Below are 22037 nucleotides of genomic sequence, written 5' to 3'. Positions count from 1 at the left end.
CATGCTATCAATGTGGATGCGTCTCTCCAAAAGCATGTTGATCAAGTTGCAAAAGAATAAACTTGCACTGCTCTAATGATCTAAAACAGTATGACATGTTGCTAAGAGATGTATATATAGAAAGGAAAAGTATAAAGAAGCCCATGGAAACGAACCCAAATGCCTCCTAGAGGGAGGGAGGAAATGGAGCTGGGGAAAGGTACACAGGAGAAAATGAAAGTAAAATGTTTTATTTCTTAAATGGGTAGGCTCATGTCTGGAACAGATGCAGTCCTTCCTTTCACCTCAAGTGACCTTGGCTGTGACCTCACTCACCATGATGAATGATGCCCCGGTCTGCTAATTTCTGCATAAGTTTAATTGCAGTCTCTCTGTCAGAAGCCTCTTTGTGCTCGATCAGCCAGTCAATCAGTTCTTTGGCGACAAAACAGTTTGGGTAGGTTTTGAGATGATGTCGCCTATCTTTAATGACCTTCTCTTCATGCAGCCTGAGCCTGAAAAGAAAAGTTGGCACTCATTGTAGAAATTTTGGTGGCAACGCAAATGATTCAACCAATCCCAGGGGGCAGTGACAGAACGGAAGCTCTGTAGGTACCAGAGGGCCTTGCAAATATTTCCTTGTCAGCGTGTGATTTCCACCCTGTCGGAGCCCAGGGGCCCCAGAGAGCAATTCCACCCCCAGACCTAAAGGTGCTACAGGTACGTAGGAGGGAAACACAGCCATACAACCTAGAGCTCTCCTGCCACTCGGGAGGCTGAGAAAATTGTCCTACCCCACTTCCACATCACCCCCTTCTCTTTACCTCTCCACCGGTGGACTTACGGCTTCAAACAACCAAAGAACAAAAACTCTGAAACCAGGTACTTCCTTTTCATCACTGATTGCTCAGGATCCACCATATTTGCATTCATTCATTCACCTATGAAGTATGAATGAGTGTCTTTTACCTGCCCATTAGGCACTTTTGAGCATTAGAGGCATACTTCAGGAAGTTTATGAAAGTCCTTGCCTTTATGGACCTTGTTTTCTATACAGGCAACAGGTAATCCTTTCTGAGGCTCACTAGGTTCCAGGTGCTGACTGGAGCACTTTTACATAGATTGACTTACTTAATGTCCACAATAACAATCTCATCAGAACTTATTATTGCTATTCCTTCCTCCTTCCTTCCCTCCCTCCCTCCCTCCTTCCTCCCTCCCTCCTTCCCTCCCTCCCTTCCTTCCAGCAGAGATAACTGAGGTCTCACAGACTTGCCTGAGACCACACAGCTAGGATTTGAACCCTGATGGTCTCATTTCAGAGTCCTGCTTTTCAGTCACCATATGATGCTGCCTCTAGCTAGGGAGGAATAATAAAAAAATCCCAGAAATGGATTAAAGCCGTTGGAGAAATACAGTTTATTTATAGGCTGATAGATGAGTGTGGAAGTAAGTGGTTAACACAGAGCCTTCCCTTATTCCCCTCAGAACTCTTGATTTTTTTCAAAAGTCTTAAACCTGACTGAAGAAAAAAAAAAAAGTTTCTCCCACTGGTCTTCGTTCCTTTGATCAGCTTTGCCTTTACTTTTTAATTCTCAAGGGAACCAGTAGCTCAGCTTCCCTCCTCTTTCACCCACAGGGCTGCTATGCTCCCTACTTCAGTCCTCCACATTGTTGCGCCACGGGAGTGCCACGTGAGAAAATCACAAAGCACCTGTGTGCCCCGGGCAAGTAACTTAATGTCTCTTGCCTTCCCTGTAAAATGTAGGCAATTATGCCTACCCTGTCCTGGCAATGTTGAGATTTAGGGATCTAGTATCTGCGAAGCACCAGCAACCCAGCACAGAGCCCGGCACCTGACAGGTCCCACCCTCCTTTCCCCCACTCCCTGAGACAGGAACGAGATCATACCCTCCCCCGTTTTTCAAACACAGTGCACTGAGTGATAATGGGTTTTGATAGCCCCAAAGTTGTGGTTACGGGCTGGGAGCATGCTGGGCTGGAGCTCTGAGGCCAAGCTGCTCTTCCTTGCTACACACTGTTACAGGCTGAGCGGTGCCCCCTAAAATTCCTATGGGGGGCCCCTCTGCCCTCAGAATGTGACTGTATTTGAAGATAGAGTCTTTTAAAGGGCAATTCAATTACAATGAGGTTGGGCCCCAATCCAATGTGACCGGTGTCCTTATCAGAAGAGGAGATGAGGACGCAGGCATGCGCAAAGGGGAGACACCATGTGAAGACCCCCAGAGAAGGCGGCCATCTACGAGCCAAAGGAAAAACCAACCCTCCAACACCTTGATCTCAGATTTCTAGCCTCCAGAACTGTGAGAGAGTAAAGTGCTGTTGTTTAAGCCACTCCATCTATGATGCTTTGTTATGGCAGCCTGAGCTGACTAAGAGAACCAACTGTTGAAGGCCGGAGGTGCCCGTGAAGTCCAGGGACGAAGGGCTCAGCTGGGGCATCAGCAGGGGACAGAGGTGAGGAGGAGAGAAATGAGAGCCCTGACAGCCGTTAAAACTGCGACGAAGAAAAGAACCATTTTAATGGGGTTCCTCCCATGTGCCCAGTGCTACACTGAGCATTTTCACACATGCTGACTTAACTAACTGCAATGGCCTGATGTTCGCATCCACCCAACATTTCTGTGTGGAAATACTAAACCCCAAATGTCTGAACCACTCTGCTCTACACCTGAAACTAATGTAATATTGCATGTCAATTGTAACTGAAAATTTGAAAAAAACATTTTTAAAAAATTAATTTCAAAATGAAAGAAATACCCCCCAAATGTCGGCTACAAGGATAGTTGGGGGCAAGAGACTAGGAATATGAAGACCACCTGCTGTCGTCCTGACACCGCCTGCAATTCCAGGCAATCGAACTTCTGAGCATTAAGGCCCCATTGGCAAAATGGTATCCACGATGATCACGCCTTCACAAAGCTCGGTCACTAGTAAGGATAAAGACGGCATCTGAACCCTTACTTAGTGTGTGCAGGGCAGTTTAAGCTGCTGCATTGTTATTAATCTTCACGCCAACTCCCCAAGGCAGGTCATGTCAAAACCGCAAAGGATACCCATGTAAAGATGTAATTATTACTAAAAAATAAATGAGTCCTAGTTAAAAAAAAAAAAAGTTCACAGAGGTGTGCTGAAGTCATCACGTGTATCCTTATAATGAATTCAGAGACAATGACACTGAGTAATTTGTTTAACATGCTCCAAGTGGCAGAATGCGAAACATTCATTCTTAGGCGTGATGTCTGTCAGGAATTCAAGAATAATGAAGACCAATTTACTTAGAAATTGAAATGTGGGATAAGCTACCATATAATTTGGAGGAGGAGGACTAGGTTATGAGCTAAAAGAGGAGTTTCAGCTCCTGTAAACTTTCCAACTTTAAAAAAATATATTAGGGAGTGTTTACCTTTAAATACTACAGAATAGAACCTTCCAGTTACTATCCTTTCATGAGCCCCATGCTTGGTGCTGATTCTTGAGTGTGTTTGATTCCCACCAGGTCCCACCTTGCCCGGTGAGAAAGCACTGGACAGCACCCCTCAGCCCACCAGGGATGGGGACATTTCCATGTTTAGAAAACTGAAGAGATACACAATGGAAAGGAAAGAACTCTGGATCCAGGAGATAGCCTGAAACTTGGTGTTTTTAGACATGTCACCAGGGGTTAAGAATGCTCAATAACTGTGCTACCATCTTTTTTATTTCTTTTATGCTCAGAAACACGTTCTAAAAATGAGCATTGAAAATTGTATATTCCAGGAAAAGGTAGCCCAAGAAAGAGGTAAGAATTTTTACACTGCAAACCCATAATCAAGTGTTTTTCCTGGTACTGTGGGTCCTTAATAAATATTTGGTGAACAAATGAATGTACAAGGGCACTCACAGAAATGCCACCATTTTTTTTCAAAAAGGTAAGGAAGCTTCTCACTAACTTAATAGGAGTTCCCACCCCACAACTTGGTAACTGTCTACCATCATGAAATCATTATCTAAGTATCTTTTTAAAAACTATTTATGCTTCCACTTCTAGGGTAATCGGTTTCCGGAGTTTTAACCTCTTACAGTTATAGTTTTTAATACACTTCCATGCACAAATCCCCAAGAAGGGGACAGAGTATGCAATAAGTCCAGGTTTCATTGAAAAATGGAAATTTTGCACACCGAAATTCTATGGAATAGCATTCTCTCAAAGACTACAAAATGCTGTCTTTTCAAGCTACACTTTTAAACACAGCATTTTGCCTGGACAGTCCAGTCCCTTTCATCTGCTGTGTCCCTTCGAGTTAAAAGGGCCTTCCACACCTTACTTACCCAAGCAGGGCTCAAAACCCCGTGCCTGCTTTCTTGGCACAGGGCATCACGGTCCATGCCCATGGGCAGTTCAATGAGGAGACCAGGGGTGCAAGAGTCTACCCAATTTAAGTGACAATAATTAGCTAAGCCAAGCACAATGGCTCCCTTCCAGACTTAAACTGAAGTGGAGTTTTCAAACTGTAGTTGTGCCATGGAACACTTTCTTGAAGCATAAGTTACCCAGGTGTCAGTGTGCAACACAGCAACGTGGGATGTTCTAGCTAAAGGGGTTTGGCCACCAAGTCCAAGTATAGACTTTCCGGTTTCCCCATTCCCTTCTCCCACGTACCCTTACCACATCCTCCAGTGTTTACATGGAATCCTAGAACAAAGGTTAAAGGTCCCCAGGATCAGAAGTCGCAGAGGGGTGAACGGGGTGTGGGGCGGGACAGCACAGCGATGCTGAGAGGTCAGGAGGAAGATCCCTGAAGCTGGAAATGAGAGATGGCGAAGGACAGCCTGCAGCATCTAGGTCCTTTGGAGCTTTCCGGTCTTCCTCCAGCTAGGCACACCCAAAGTAACCAGAACAGTACCAGTCCCTTCAGGTGGCCGTGTAAGCCTTGATTCCTTGGGTCCAAAAGAAAACTCACTTACCCAGGTTCTAAGGAGCATGTCCTGGAATCTCATTCGCTACCAAGGCCTTCCACTCTGACCCTCGGCCTCCTCCTGAGCTTTCTGGCCACTCTCCTAGCCACAAGCACACCCACCTTGCAGTCTGGACACACTGGGCTCTTCTCCATGCCCTGAATGTGCCATCACCGCCCGTGCCCCTGGTCCAGACAGGCCCTGCCGCTCAGAATTCTCTCTCATTTGCACCCCAATAATTTGAAAAATTCTCCTTGCTCTTCATCTTAAAAGGCACCTCCTCCTGTGAGCGTCTTCCCAGGCTTCCAAAGCTGGGAAACAACCTCTCCTCTGTTTTCTCCTAATATTTTAATGACACTAATAAAGCATTTATCCTACTGTATTACAATTAAATGAGGTCAGGGATCCTAAGGGAGAGTTGCTTATTTAGTTTTACCATTCTTGTGCCTGGCGCATGGGAGGGGATAGGTCCTCACCGATGTGAAGAATATTGGTGCATACTATGTACTCAATAACAATCCGCACTGGTCAACTCAATCCCCACAGCACCGCTAGGGGAATAGAGAATAACCATCTCTATTTCAGCTGCCTTTTCGATCCCACCGACGAAGAAATTTCAGTACAAAAACCTCCTTCCCATCATTCATCTCAGACAGCTGGCCCGCAGCCTTTAGATTCAAGGTGATTCTGTAATGTTCTATTCCTGTCCAGCTAACCAGCTGCCGAAATTGCATCAGACAATTTCCTCTTCCAGCCCCAACAGAACAAACACTACTGAGTGCAGGGTGTTAATAATCCCTACGAAATTACCATCCACCTGATAAGGAAAGGAGAAATTGTTGTTGTTGTGTGTGTGTGTGTGTGTGTGTGTGTGTGTTTAATAGCTTGCAGAGAACTGCAGTGGGCTGTAAAAGCCAGGGAACAAAAGAGAGACAGAAACTACAGATTCTCATTTAAAAACAGTGTTATAAATCTCAGCCAAAGTAAACAGTTTAATTAAAAAACACAGCAAGCCAAACAGTGGGGCTGACAGTCTGAGCCTTGTGATTTGGGCCATAGCCTTGACATAGATGTGCTTTAAACCAAAGCTATTGTCCTTTCCAGATGTTCTGCAACAGCCAACATCTGTCCCTGGGGATCGGAGAACTAAGAGAAAATCACTGTTAATCACCCCCCACCTAAAAGGATGAGGAAAAAAGACAGGAACAAGTGAAATGTAACATACTGCATTTCCTTTGACTGTTTGGATTTATGTTATAATTAAGATTTCAAGTGACCAAAATGATACATGTTCATAGTAGAGAAAAAACTCAAATATATGTAATACAAAATTGGGTAACTGGTGATGAACCAGTAATTACTGAAGCTAGGGGATGGTTAATGAGAGTCTGCTACACTATTGTATTTATTTGGGGATATGTTTGAAATTTTTCTTAACCCCACTTTCCAAAGGAACCCAACATTAATAGTTGTGCGTGTCCTTGCAAAAAATTGCTATGTACACATACATGTGTGTTTGTGTGAGATAAGATTCTAACATACATTTTGTGCAGCTTTGCCTCAAGAAGATGTCTGAATTCTCTCCGTTTAGTCAGAACAACAGAACAAAAACAGACAATGAGAGACAGGAAAGAGAATCGAACTGGTTAATGGTAAGAGAGCACATGCGATCCTGGACAGCCAAGAGGAATTGGTCTCGGAAACACACACCCGGACGCGTACACATAATGTGCAGAGAGCGGCAGTAACTGCCTTCTACAGGGGGACTGTTAAATGGTTCACCAGCAAGACTCCTCTCCAGCAGGGCTGTAAGCAATGGCTCTGTGAATCAGAAAGTCTGTGTACAGAGCCCTTCCAGGCCTCCTGCCAAGTCAGCACAAAGTCCCATGTATACCATGTGTCTTGTCACCACAATGAATTGAGAGGGTGAACACATCCAGGCAGAAAGTATGTTTGATTCCAAGTCCCATATATCATTCACTATTTGAAATCATGGTGAAGCGGTATGAGCAGAAATGATAACAGTAATATCTTACATCCGAATGGAGCCGCACACTGTCAGAGCTGAGACTAACAACGCCCCTGTGAATCAGGAAGCTGCTGTCATGCTCATTTGACGGATAAAGAAGGGAGCTCAGAAGAGTCAAAGGGATGTGGCCAAGTCACATTTTTAAAGGAAGAGAGTCAGGATTTGAACCCAGATCTTCTGATTTTTATGTGTAGGGAGCTTTCCATACCATCGAATTTTAAATGGCAGAAGGGCCTGTCTTCTGCGCATTTTATGCTCATACAGGCTAAGAAGGAAAATATGTTCTAGTTATGCTCGCGTGCCATGGTGAGGTGAAAATTTATGCAATTTATGCATCACACAGATCCTGTTACCAATGTAAACACAGATGGGGCTCGCAGAAGTGCCTACAAAAGAAATCATCAGATTGTCTTCGTGTTGGCACTAATGACAATGACACTCCTGGGGAACAGGGAATGGACCTGGTGAGTCACACCATCCCAGGGAGTCAGCATCAGGTCATGCAGGACATATAATGAGTACTTTTTAATGACATGTGCATAAAAGTTCAGGAGTCCCTTTTAGATCTCTCATGCCCAATAGCTATACGGGGTTCCAGATGGGTACTAAACTTATCGGGGTGACCACTCTGTGCAGTATGTCAATCTCTAATCACTATGCGGTACACCTGAAACTGATATAATAGTCTATGTCAACTGTCATTGAAAAATTAAAAAAAATTTTTTTAAATAAATAAGTAAATAAATACATTTTTCATCTCATCCTTGAGATAAGAGGTAAGTATAGGGCCAAGGTGGGAAGGTCCCGAAGTCAGTCTTCCTTATCTCATTAGACCTGATATTTTCACTGCTTTCTTCTTCTCCATGGGCTTTCTCCTAAGAGGCCTCCTATTCTAAGGAACAAAAAGCAATGTATCAACATTCCTAGCTCTGATTTCTTCCTCAGAAGACAGAATGGTGCTCTTCCTGTTTGCAAAGTGCCTTTCCAAGAAGCTCCAGAATTTCTTTTTCAAAGAAGTCATTCTTTGTTTACACACCACACCCGGCAGTAGCAGGCCTCTAATTGCCATTTTACAGGTGCAGAAACAAGCCCAGAATGGTTCGTGAAACTCAGAAGGACACACAGTGATTCAGCACCAGTACTGGTAAAAGTCCTTGCTTTCTTCTTGGTAAAGGACTAGGCAGGGCTCCTACAGCTTGGTGACTGCTTCCAGTCATGGTCCCCAAACCCTATCCTCCCCTCTGTGATTAAGGATGCCGTGGCCCGACTCCTTCCAACATGCAAGGGCTTGCTCTTCACTCAGAACAGTGGTTCTCAAACTGCAACATATATTTTTGTCCCTCCCTTCACCTGTGTTCCCCAAGATCTGGCATAGGGCCAACAATTGGGGCTGTTCAGGTGGTCCCAAGCAGGGGATAGAAAAGTATTGCTTTCAGGTAGGTACACAAACTCAGTGGCATCAGTTGGCAAATTAACTTCCTGCCTTCCTCATTCACTATTCATTATTCACTCCTGGAAGAGCTGAGGAGCCAGAGTTCAAATTCAAGTTCCAGCCATTATTCGCTGTGTAACTTTGGACAGCGTATTCAACTTCTTAGGGCCTCGATTTTCTCATCTACAAAATAGGAATAATAACATGTCTTATATTGAGAAGATTAAATGAGAAACTAGATAAAGTGTTTAGCACGTAATAAGCTCCTGATTAATGTCAACTCTTACCACTATTATTATTATGTAATATATTTCACTGTCAGGTGTTGCCAGAGCACAATCAAGAAGCCACGAAATTAAACACTTGAGTCATTTTTTAGAGCAAATGCAGTCCTCAGTTGACCACTGTTGTCCAGCACGGATGCAGAGTTTTGTGCTAAATGTGCTTAATGTCTCTGGAAACGAGTAAGGAACAACAGGGTGGGCTGGCAACTTCTGGATAGACTTGGCTGCCCTCTTTTGTTAAAGAATGCGCGGGAGAGCCCTGCATGTGGAGTGGCAGGTAAAAGCGGAGGCAATCAAAGGTGAGTGAGAGAGTACCCAGTCACTACCTGAAAACACCCCTGAGTCTTTGTTTCCCATGAGAATTGCTGGAAGCAAACGGAGAGCCAAAATCCCTGAATTGTTTTAACTGGGATATCTACTTTTAACTTTAAGATATCTAGGACAAGCCCTCCCTGACATTACTGTTTTGTAAATGGGAAAACTGAGATTTGGAGAAGTTAGGTGTCCTCCCCGCGGGAACATCAGCCTTGACCTGCTGCCTCTGGCCAGGCTATCTGCTCAACTCCACGTGGGACTCCCTGAAAACAGAGGCTGCTGCTAGTCTAGCACTTTCTCAAGGAGTGACCCACTGACAGAGACCTGGCCTGGACTCTCTGCGACAGCCTTGCAAGCCGTGTCTGGTAACACCAAAGTGGTACTCATGTCTTGAGAAAGACACCGCGACCAATCCAGTGTGGGAAGCTGAACACTTCCTCCCTGAGAAAAACGGCTCAGGGCCAGTTTTTAGGCAAAGAAAAAAAATCCATAGGAAGGTTATATACAGAAGATCATGAAATAATAACTGCAGTGAATGGGATATGAGAAATCCATGCCAGGTGATCTGCAGACTGAGGCGGACCCTCAAGTGAGGGAAGGAGAGGGCAGCGAAGCTTAGAGTCAGCCTACAGGAAGGTCGCCTGGAGGGCCTGTTCCACCACAAGGGCTGGGCCCGAGAGTTTGCATTTCTGACACCAGCCCAGGTGATGCTGATGCTGCTCCTTGGGGAGCACGCCTTGCACGCCGCCCGGATGCAGTGAAACAGAACCCGTTCAGTGTGATTGAGTAAAAGGAAAAGGGTGATGGGAGGAGGCAGGGAGGAGAGCGGCCCAGAAGGCGTGTGCGATCAGGCAGAGCTTTGTGGGTCAGGGTGTTGGCCCAGGTGAGACAAACTCTCCGGGAGTAAGGTTTCTGGCACTGCAGCACCCTCACGGGGAACCAGGCAGCCCTGAGTCTATGGCTGACACCTTGCAAAAACTCTACAAAGCAGACAGTGTGCTTTTTGGAGTATCTCCTCCTTTCAATGTACCTCCCTATCTGCTCAATATGCTCAGCCTCCCAGAACAGGAGCACAGCCTTCCGCCCAATAAGCCTCTTTTTTAAGACAAGCCTTGGCTGCCCCAGCTGGTGTGGCTCAGTGGATTGAGTGCTGGCCTGTGAACCGAAAGGTCACCAGTCCAGGGCACATGCCTGGGTTGCGGGCCAGGTCCCCAGGCGGGGACATGCAGGCAACTGATCTCTGTCTCTCTGGCACATTGATGTTTCTCTCCCTCTTTCTCTCTCCCTTCCCCTCTCCCTAAAAGACAGGTCCTGGCTGAGAAATAGGTGACAAGCACATACTCATTGCATGTAATCAGGGAAGAAAAGGAAAGGGTCGGTTCCATGTGTGGGAAAGGGTGCCCAAGGTGGAAACGGGGCTGAGGAAATGGACTTCACTTCGTCCCAGCCCGGGAGGACCGACAGAAGCCAGGTACCGCGTTGTCTCTGGGAGGAATGGGCCACCTCAACTGTATCGTCTGCAGTTTCTGTCTAGGGAACATGGCCCAGGGGAGGGCTCTTGTCCAATTAGGACCTGAGTTTCCTAATCTGGAAAATGAGGAAGCTGACTAGATTTATCTCTAAAATCTCTTTCAACTCTTAACTTCTCTGTTTTTATGGATACCCTGAAGAGCCCCCAGGGTAAATCCTCACTCGCGAGATCAAAACAGAACAGGCTGTTCGGGGCACATCTTGTACTGAAACCTTCTACCGCAAACCACAGCGCCAAGGAGGACGAAACAGCAAATTTCATTTCCTTTGGGCTTTCAATCAAGGATGAATATATCAAAGAGAATCTTGTGCTAAGCAGGCTGTACAAACACCGTGTAGGGTTACAGTTGAGTATTTTCAGCTCACAGGACAGATGCTGAAGCTGCCGAGTGCCAGAGGCTTTGGGTGTGCAGGTCTGCAGCAGGAGAAAAAACAAGGTTTCTCGAGCACTTAAAAATATTTCAAGAGCCCTCAGAAGTGTTCTCAGTGACATCTGCAGCTAGAATGGAGGCTGCTTCCCACGAAGGGGCCAGTAAAAGATTTCTCAACCAATATACATTTATTGAGCCCCCACCGCACACCAGGTAGAGCTTAAACAACTGCTTGTGGTGAACTAGTTTCTGCAGTTCAAGGACCATGAAACCGAAACTGGTCTTGTTTCTTCACAACAAAAATGGTGTCTTCTACGTGTAGAGGACTCTCTCTCTCTCTCTCTCTGTCTCAGACACACAGACACACACTGAATTTATCCAACGTTACCATTTTCCCTCTCTTCTCTTTCCTCTGTTTTAGCCAAGTGCGTCACCACTTGCAACACGGTCCGACACGTACGCTATTCTTTGTTCAGTATACGCGGCCCCCTCTTTTCCTACAAGTCCATTCGAGTCTAACTTAACTCAACCTTCTCCCACTATGTTTTCTCTCATCCAACCAGATATTATCTAGTTCCCCTGACTCCCCATGATATATTCCCTACAGTGCTCACATTTACCCATATATTCTTTTGTATTACTTTACTCTTATTTGCCTCCATTCATTCGCTTCAACCATACTGTGAATTGTATGAGTAAAGGATTCTCTTTCTTTCATATTTCCCAAAGTGTTGGGAAAGGGTTAATGGTAAGCGATCTCAGTTAGTACAGGGTCTCGGTTTTCACCTGGACCGAAACAAACTCTAGCACAGTACAAAATGCAAAATTTGAGCATCTCGTCTTGGGCCCTTCGGTGGCTGTGTACATACCCACCCCGGCTGTGCATACTGAGAAGTACTTCAAAGGGTTTCTGTCATTGCTTTTCTCTTAATCGGAAGGAGTATTTCTCTGGACCACCTGTGTTTGCGTTTGGTCCTCTTGGATAGGAAATGTTAACTATTTCTTCCTTCAGGAAGAGTCTGTGCTATTCCTCACAGAACGTGTATACAGTAGGCATCTGAGTTTTAGCTCAAGCTCTCTCTGCTGTCAGGGCCCAGGCAGGTCTGGGCAGGTATGGCTCAGGTGGGTAGATGGGGCTCTCCAGGGGTCCGCTGATGGCTTTGCAAAGGAGCCAGACCCCCAGGGAGGAGGGAAATTTGAAGAAGGCCACAGTACTGGCAGCCTCAAGGACAAGGAGCCGAATCTGACGGTACCGTGTTCACTCAAGTTTTGTGAGGGAACGGGCCAGAGGCAGCTCTGCTGTGGGGAAAGGGTGACAAAACCTCAGGGAGGACCCTAAGGACAGGTGTGACCATCGCTGGCATTCACTGTTGTACTGCCATTCGCTGTTGTGTGGTTAGAGCCTAGCACCAGCTCCCAAATTCAACACCCCCAAAACATGACAGACGCAAATCCAACACCATTTCACTACTGCCCCTTCTCTACTCACCTCCTCCCCTCTCCTGCCTCGGCCGAAAAACACACCCGTTCTCTCACCGTCATCACTCTGTCCCCTAAACCAGGCCCTCATCCCAAACATCTGACGTCTAGGAATGATTCCTCCTCGAATGTTCCAGCCACCCAGGCAACATTCTCAACCACCTTGACCTAAGAGCTTCTTAAGGACGAAGTTAGGCTTTAGTTATGGTCTGTATTCCCAGTAGCCTGCACAGTGCTGACAGGAGCTCAGGAAATGTTTCTTGTAAACAGAAGGGATGAGGGGGAGGTTCTGGTGTGCTCGTAACTTTCTATTTCTTGATATAGGTGCTGATTATACAGACGTATTTATACTGTAAACATGTGTTGAGTTGTACACACACACACACACACACACACACACACACACACACACACACACACACACACGATGTTTCTTGTACTCAGATTTCTTCCATGCCGCAGGTTTAAGCTGTCATCAAGGTCTGTCGTTGACCCCATGGAAAGTCCCTCTGACTGGCCCTCATTCCTCAGGCACTCTTCCAGGTCTGGAGCCTCCCCATTTGGTCCCTGGACCTCCACTCTTCCAACACATACCTGCTGCCCAGCTCATCTCTCCTCTGCAAGGACATACAGAGACTCGCTTTTAATTTTGGCTCGTCACAGGCTCTGTGTCCTCTGTGCAGTGCTCACAGCTCCCTCGCTCACCCTCCCTCTTATCAACCATATTGACCCCTGTTCCCAACCCCAGGCCCCTGCTCCAGTCAAGCAGGCACATGTCCCCTGTCTACCCCACTTCTGTGCCTTTGTTCACGGTATTCCCGCCACCAAGAATTCCATCCTTCTTCCTTTCGACTTCCATAAAAACATCTCATCTTTCCTCCTGTCCCACCTCACCAGAGAGCCATCTCTTTCTTTTCTAGGTCACAAGGATTTCTCTTCTCTAAAACCACTGCTTCAATACTCGGGGTTCTTTGCAATATTTTGTCTAATTGTCCTCCATTTATTCATGGATTCTTATTCTATGTCTCCATCTAAAAGTCAGCTTCCTGAGGGTAGGGATCATGCTGCTTATTTCTTGATGTCCTATTTAATATAAACAAAGGCTTGGCCCCAGAGGCCCTCTATAAATATTTGCAGGCTGAGTAACTAAAGATCAAATATTATCAGCAGGCCTATGTATACAAAGTTATTCTGGGAGAAAAAGATGAAACAAGATCTCCTAGTTTCTCTGAAATTTGCTGAAGAAACCTGTTCTCTATACATAGCTGAAAGCTCATAAGCTTCACTAATCTATAATGAAATGTTAATTACACTTTAAAAAAGTTCACATCCACGGCCTTAAATCTCGTTCAAACCCATCTATGGATTGCAAGGCACTGTTTGTTGCCATGAGAAAAAAGACAGTTCTGTTGCTGCGACACCATAGACCCCTGGATTCAAAAGCCCAACAGAAAAATCTGCTTTTGATGGTGTTATCATTCCCAGTAAGAGCCATGGTGGGAGGAAGAATGGCCTCATTCTCTCCAGCGGCTATTTACCATTTTGATGGGCCTTTCACCACTGCCAAGGGCTTCACAATATCACTTTTATTAGTCACTCACCACAAGTGCCATGTGATGTGCAGGAACATTACTGCCCAGCTGAACAGCACGCATGGCCCCATGACACACAGAGAAATTATGTGAAGGACTGGCCCCACCCTGGTCTGGGCAGGTATGGCTCAGGGGGGTGGATGGGACTCCTGAGATACAGAGCCGGAGTCAGAGCTTAAATGCCAAGCCCTGGTGTTCTCCATAGATCTCCGGGCAAACCTAGAAAGCTCTTAGTTGCGTAAAGCTGAGGCACGCTTGTCACCAGCTCATCACTTTAGGCTAACGCTCTGACAATACTGACAATCAACTCAATCCAATGAATGTTTATTGGGTGCTTCGTGACGCCAGAAACTGTGCTAACCAGGAGGTTCGTGGCAGTGAATCTGACACACGCACACACCCAGCCTCCCTCAGGCAGCTTAGAGTCTAGAGAGCGGCTTACAAAGGAGGGGCCTAAGGCCATCATTTGGGGCGCAACCAGAAAACATCAGAATGTCTATATTTTTCTCACCTTCAAAGGGACTGTTAAACTTCTATCTGTGTGTGTGTTTATGAGATACAGAATGCATCAGAATAGTAGTGCATGTGTGCAATGGTTAAATTAACATGCTTATGATGGGGGTAATCTTTTTTTTTTTTTTTAAAGATTTTATTTATTTATTTTTACAGAGAGGGAAAGGGAGGGAGAAAGAAAGGGAAAGAAACACTGATGTGTGGTTGCCTCTTGCGTGCCCCCTACTGGGGACCTGGCCTGCAACCCAGGCACGTGCCCTGACTGGGAATAGAACCGCCACCCTTTGGTTCACAGGCCCGCACTGAATCCACTGAGCCACACCAGCCAGGGCCGATAGGGGTAATCTATGTTCAAAATATGTTTATAGATAGGGATGGGCAAGCAGAAACATTTGAAAACCAATGAACGTAAGGACTATTTGGACTTTCGTGAACATGAGGTAACATTTCACATCTTCGAGTCTTTCGACTTGTTAGTTTCTCTGCCTTAAATGACTGTACCTCTCCTCTCCCACTGTACCTCATGTCGACTCCTTCAAAATCCCACTTAGATGTCAATGCTCATGGCGGTCGTCATTACCCTCCTTCCCCAGGCAGTCGATCGGTTCCATCCGGTGCTCCCCCTGCACTTTCCCAATCCTTCTATTGCGGAAATTAACACAGGATGTAATTGCCCACATTTCCATTCATGCCATTAGCTGGCTGGCAGCTCTGGCTGTCAGTTCCTTGAGGGCAGGGTTCCTATGGTTTACCTGTTGATTGGGCAATTGGTGTCTGGCACGTAAGAGACACTCACAGGGTGTGTGAGAAATGTAGTCACAGTTTTCTCTTTCTAACTGCAATTGACTCAAGGCAGAATTTTTGCGTGGGCAATCAGAGTGCCTGTCACTTCCTCTTGTCTGCCCTGGTGCAGGGACAAAGGTGCTTTTGCGGTGGAGAAGGGTGTTCATGCTCAAGGTATTATAGTATCACCCCTGACACCCAAGTTAAGCAGAAAACTTAGAGCTGGCATGCAAGAAAGCTATACATTTTAAATTTACTAGAGAGGGCTGGCCAGTTTCGATCTTGCATTAGAGGTGGAGCCCAAGGACTGCTAAACCTGGAAAGAGCAAATCAGAAATGCAGAGATACACTGTATTTGGGTGGAACCATCTTGTGAAGACACTTGTGGGACTGAGAGGAAAAGAACTTGGGATTGAGTTACGGGCTTCTGTCCTGTGTTGGCTCTACACACACTAACTACCTCGGGGCCACCTGGTCTCCAGGAGAGAGGTCACCTCTGACTCCTCAGAAATATTTTCAAATTGGCAGGAGGAAGTAGAAAATAGGAAGGAACCAAGACTGTCAGTTCCATTCCGGCCCTGGTACAAAGTCAAATGGCCCAGTAAGAGTCATTTAAACGGGCTGGATTAGATTACCTCTAATGTCCCTCCAGCCTGAAGTCCAACCACTTGATAATGTTTATGACATGGAAATATATGTCCATCAACATGGTTAGATCAACCCTTTAGGAAGACCTTCACTAAGGTCTAAACTGGAGCAACTATTTTAGTTCTCTGGACCTCACCCGGTCAACAAATGTTAACTGAACACCTAGCGCATATCAGGCAGGGTACCAAGCAACATGGACCGCCCTCATGGACTATGCACTTTAATAAACTTCATTTTCCTTGTCTTCAACATGCAAAGGAGCTTTCATATCCAAAACCCCTGAAATGTGATGATTCCATGTGAACTCCAAACTGGCATGGCTCTCAAGATCTTCCTTCCAATTTTATATATTTTTAAAAATTCCATTTAAACACTTAAACACTTTGGAACTATAGAACTTAATGTCAATTGTAAAATAATCTCTCACCCAATTTAAGAGATCTGCATTTGAAGATTTCAAATGTATTTCTTTATCTTAGCTCTTATTTCTGAAAGCTACCCCAGCTTGCCCTCATGGGGCATCAGCATTACAAAGCTCAGTATGGGATTTGGAATCAAAAAACCTAATCCTGACTGGTGTGGCTCAGTGGATGGAGCATTGGCCTGAGAACCAAAGGGTCGCTGGTTTGATTCCCTGTCAGGGCACATGCTGGGTTGCAGGCCAGGTCCTGGTTGGGAGTGTGTGAGAGGCAACCAGGTGATGTGTCCCTAACACATTGATGTTTATCTCCCTCTCTTTCTCCTTCCCTTTCCATCTCTCTAAAAAGAAATAAAATCTTTAAAAAAAAAAAAAAACCCCAAAATCTAAATCTCAGCTCTGCCTCCATCACTTAGTAACTGTGTATCTTTGGCCAAGTCACTTATTCTCTCCCTGAGCTGTATTTCTTTTGCCACTTAGCAAATTTTTATTCCACTTCAACTGTGCTGTACTCATCTTGTGCTGAATACCGGGGACATTAACAATGAACAAGACAGTATGGGAGAACTTTAGGAATGCACTTCAAGTTGTATATTGGGAATCAAAATAACCTCTCAGATTCCTCTTAGCTCACAGGCTAAGGACCAGCAGAATGATAAGAATCAATAGAATGCTACACAGAAAATCTCCTGAAATATAAGATGATGTTTAAATGTTAGCTGGTGACTATAATTTGTATCACAAATACCGATCTCAGAACTAAGACAGAGGCAAGGAGAATTGTTATGAAACTAACAGAATTTCCTTATATATTCATCTCACCCAGGAAGTGCCTGTGATTTTATAGCCCAAAGCCTCACAGCATGACCTCCTCCCATTTTCTCTGAAGGCATCTGGGCCATCAACTAATAATTGCTGTAAATCCATGAGGCTGTAATTACATATCTTCCTAATAGCATCTGTGAAAGCTAAAAATATTAATATGTTTGTGTGTCACCTTACCTGGGATTGCACAATCTCTAAAGTGGGATTTTGATTCTCATCACTAAATATTTAGCAATTTTAACAGCACAATGAAGTGGCAGACTAAAATGCAGAAAGACCGAAAAAAAAAAAAAGTTAACTGGCTCATCATAGAACTGCATAAATGTCTTTGTCTATGAAAGGATCTAAAACTGCAAACAATCAAATGAAATCCATTAAATAAAACACTCTCTGTTTCTTACTCCCAATGCAAACTCCAAAGCACATTGTCCAATTCCCAAAACTTCAGTTTTCCTGTTTTTAAAGGGGAAAAGGGAAAAATGAAATTTCATTACTTGGAAACTAAAAGCAATTTTACTTTCCATAAGGGATCAATCAACAAGCATTTATTAATGTTCTGCCCTATTTCTAGAATACTGGAGATCCCATGAGAGTTTTATAAATAAAATAACATACAGCCATCTACACAACAAATGTGGTTAGAAGTCCAACACTTTTACACAGTAAAGCTCAGACAAATGTGAGGGATCATAAGAGGATGATGCTATGCCAAGCAGAATTAGCCTTTCTTTTCTTTTTTTTTTTTTTTACACCGTATAACAGGCAAGAACTTTGTATAACTATCCCTGACTCTGTGCTTTTAGGGAAAAAAGAGTGTAACAAGTATCTATAATTCGTGTCGCTTTTGTCACAGAGTATTTATAAACCCAATTCCAGGTACTAATAAGAAACAAAACCAACTCTGGCTAATTTAAGCAAACGAGAGGTTTTACTGAGATCTAGAGGCCCTAACAAAACCAAGAGGAGGCTGAAGAAGGAAGCTTAGAAAACACAGGCACTGTGTACCTCTGAGAATAGGCTCGAGAGTCTCATTAAGGAAGCAGGGGGATGCTAGAAGGAATTAAAATTAGATTGGCAAGAAATTCCCAGAGACTTTTGAGAACTTCTAGCCGATGACGCCTTCAGGATCTTGGAGTAGCCTAGCAAGTCTCTGAGCTATACAGTGACTCAGGGGGTACAAATGTTGGTTGTTTCATAACAGATTTGTGATTTTTTTTTTTTTAAAGAGGTTTTACAACGTAAAAGCCATTCCAATTGCCCAAAACAGATTTGTCTCTGAAAGCAGATACTTTATTGAACTGAGTTGGGTTTTTTTTTTTTAGAGTTTTTATACAAGTTTATTTGAGCCAAACTGACAACATATGCCAGGAAGCAAGATCTCAAATGCTCCTGAACTGAGATTCTTGACTAACAATTTAAACACAGACAGATTCTTATACAGATTTAAAGCATTAACTTCTGTAATCCAAGTGTCTAAATGACACCTTACTCTCTAAAAAAACAAAAGACATGGAAATGAATGACTCCTTCTTCAGGCTTCATTCAGTTCCGGAGACCAAGAGCAAGAATTAACAGCTAAGTAAGAACACATTTTTAGTGTAATTTCTTGTCTAGCGATGTGTTGAAGCCTGAAAACATAAACACACACAAGCAGCTGCGCAATGTGTGACAAAATAAAGAAACCTTTATATCACAGGACAAGGAGAAATTAAAGAACAAGATGACTTTATACCTACAGCCCTATTTTGAAATCTACGGTGACTGCCAGGCAGTTGGGTGGAGAAAACAACGGGAGAAAATAGAGTCAGCGTTTCACATTTGGTGAAAACAGCAGCACAGTCTTGAAATGGGTGTTCCCAAAAGGACTATGGGCTTTGGGCAGGGAGCACACAGCGCCTGTTAGTCCCCAGCGGCATCTGCATTATTAAAGTCCTGTTCTGTGTCAGTGCAAAGGGCATTAGGCATCCTGGGTGGTGGAGAATAATTAAAAAGCAAATAGTTTACTGTTCTGTAAGGCTGATTATTTATGTAAAGCGTTTATGATTGATCAAAATGAGAATGTTTCTAAACTTGGTTTCCTAACTATAAAATATAAGTCTTTCAGAAATGGAAACAATAATAAACACCAAAGTTTCTCAAAATCAGTTGGTATATTTGCCAAATGTTCATCTCTTCTTCAGAAGAATGCCATCGACTTCTAGTAGGTATAACTCTGCACAAACAAACCTCTTTCAATCTCTCTCTACTCCTCTCCCTCTCTCTTACTCTCTCACTCTTTCTCTCTCTCTCTCTCTCTCTCTCTCTCTTGCTCTGATATACATGAGGTGGCAAACTTTTTCTATAAAAGACCATGTAGTAAATATTTTTGGCTTTGTAGTAGGCCATATAGTCTTGGGTACAATGAATTAACTCTGTTGTTGTAGCACAAAAGCAGCCAGAGACAACAGGTAAATGAATGGGCATGGCTGTGTTCCAATAAAACTTTATTTATCCAAACAGACAGTGGGCCAGATAGAGCAGATCAGCTATAGTTTTTGCCTATCCCCAACATACATAATTGATTCTCATACCATTTTAAAATTTGTATTCTCAACATCATAACAAATGTGGACACTCACATCTCATAATTGAAGAAAAAGTGCCTCCAGAATGGTAACTATGAGCCATGTTGACCTATTTACTATTAGCAGCAACAAGAACTAACAAGGAGTGTTCCTTATTTGTTAGACCTTATCCTAAGAATTTTACATGCGTGTAACCCTCAAGCACCCTATTTATTCTTCCCATTTTATAGAAAAGGAAACTGAACTTTAAATTGATTTAGTCAGTACAATGTCCAGTTAGTCCCTGGGTCCACCAAGAGAGCCCATTTATTCAAGAACCCTTGCCCAGATTACATGTCCAACCCCTTGAAAATACTGCTTATCCTTTCTCTACTAGAGCAATTTTTTTCTCTCAGGATGCTTGAAAATTCTAGCATTATGCCAATATCCTCTGAAATCTTATAAAATCTTTATATTGTCTTGAATCCAAGATTTCCCAACTCTTAGAGTTCTGCCTTCTTCTAATTCTAAAATCAACACCTATACAACAAGACCTATTTTCCACCAAATCTTGAGGTCTAGTGTGAAAAATTCAGTTATAATAATAAAATTATTGTCTTATCCATTCCTATAAAAGCAGTAAGATGGCCTTGAACTGACTATCCAGTGCTTATTTTGCTATTTCAACTTAACATTCTTTGAGTCAAAAACTCTATAGTACACTCTATAGTAAGAATCTACAGAAAAAGGACTCATGGACTCAGACAACAGTGTGGTGGTTGCTGGGGGGAGAGGGGTAGAAGAGCATTAAATGGTAACAAAAAAAAATACAATAAAGATTAAATAAAAAGCCCTGGCTGGTGTGGCTCAGTGGATTGAGCATTGGCCTACTAACACAAAGGTCATTAGTTCGATTCCCGGCCAGGGCACATGCCTGGGTTCCTGGTCAGGTCCCCAGTTGGGGGTGTGCAAGAGGCAACTAGTCAATGTGTCTCACATATCGATGTTTCTCTCCCTCTCTTTTTCCCTCCCTCCCCTCTCTCTAAAAATAAATAAATAAAATCTTTTTAAAAAGATTAAATTAAAAAGACAATCTACAGTTAACTAAGTAAAAATTTATCCTACCTCTAAACAGAAATTGAGCAATACCTTGAAAAATGCTTTATCTACAATGTACCAATAATATTTGGAACATTTTTTAATGTTTCTTGCATGAGATTATGCTGAATAATTTACTCCTTATGCATAAAACATAAACTCTGGGAATATACATTTTCCTAGAGTTTAATGTCACTGAGAAACTGCAACAAATAAGTTTCTTTCTAGAGTCTAAGATATGACTGCCTGGACTCACATTGCAGAAATTCTAATAGTTTTAATTAATGAAAGTCCATAGGTGGAGAATATTTACAATAATTATCTTCAATTAAAACACGTAAGTTGACTTGATGCATTTTGTGTGTAAGTGTGTGTGTGTATATATATTTATATATCTATATATTCAGTATGCTTCCTACTGATTAGGCACACGGAGTACCATAAATATCTAATTATTCACACAACTAACCCAAGTTGTATAGCTTTTAAGTGTTTCTTAATTCATTCTTACATATATTAATGTTGCTATTCATCACTTTGATGTATGTAGTTGATATGTTATTATGTGAGAAAGTTTAAGTTTTGCTCAACATGGACACAAATATTTAGAGACAAGTCCAATTTCAAAGGTCTAGGCTCCACGTCCATAGGAGCAGGGGCGTTTTCCACCCCTGACCCCAGGCTTGGGGCTGAGACCAGCTGTGTCCTCAACTTGTAAACTCTAAAGCGTAGCTTTTGGTGGACATTGCAGAGTTGCAACGCCCAGCTCCTCCATTTGGCTGGTCTTGTGACCCTAGCAAGTTTCTTAACCTCTCTAATCCTCTGTGTCTCCATCTCTAAAATGGGACTAATGATACGTACTTGAGGATTAAATGATACAATTCATGTAAAATGCTTATCACATTCCTTGGCATACTGGTAATAATATTGGTCATTACCAGTACTATCCAATAGTATCAATAAATTCTAATTATTATATTATTGTTATTATTTATTGAGAAGGCTAAAAGAAAATCAGAATAACGCCAAACCAATGGTTATCACAATAAATAGCATAGTAATAAAACATATAGGCTACGGCTAAGGAATAATGTATCTGTCTATCTTGGCAGAAGGAAGAGATGGAAGTTGCATGTTTCTCAATTAAAAACAGGTTAAAAGACAACCTGGTTTAACCTTTGAACTAAAAACCATCATTTATCAGATAAGGTAAAGTATAAAGTCCTCATTTCAAAACTT

The 22037-nt window shown here is 43.4% G+C and overlaps 1 protein-coding gene across 2 annotated transcripts in view; it reads right to left on the bottom strand.

Annotated features, from left to right (window-relative positions):
* DEPTOR (DEP domain containing MTOR interacting protein) overlaps nt 1-22037 on the bottom strand; it is a 119208-nt gene that overhangs the window by 81476 nt on the left and 15695 nt on the right. For both annotated transcript variants that reach the window (XR_008530577.1, XM_054590438.1), the window contains exon 2: nt 316-494. Coding sequence is in view for 1 of the 2 variants with exons in the window: in XM_054590438.1 (XP_054446413.1) it covers nt 316-494 (179 nt within the window). In the remaining variant the exon portion in view is untranslated. The remainder of the gene's footprint in view (nt 1-315; nt 495-22037) is intronic.

The sequence above is a fragment of the Pteronotus mesoamericanus genome, unplaced genomic scaffold, assembly GCF_021234165.1.
Source record: "Pteronotus mesoamericanus isolate MK-2021 breed Mesoamerican mustached bat unplaced genomic scaffold, CSHL_Meso_final scaffold_174, whole genome shotgun sequence".
In the NCBI taxonomy this organism is placed as follows: Eukaryota; Metazoa; Chordata; class Mammalia; order Chiroptera; family Mormoopidae; genus Pteronotus; species Pteronotus mesoamericanus.
Note: the sequence above shows the minus strand (reverse complement) of the source record. Positions and strands in the feature narration are given on the sequence as shown.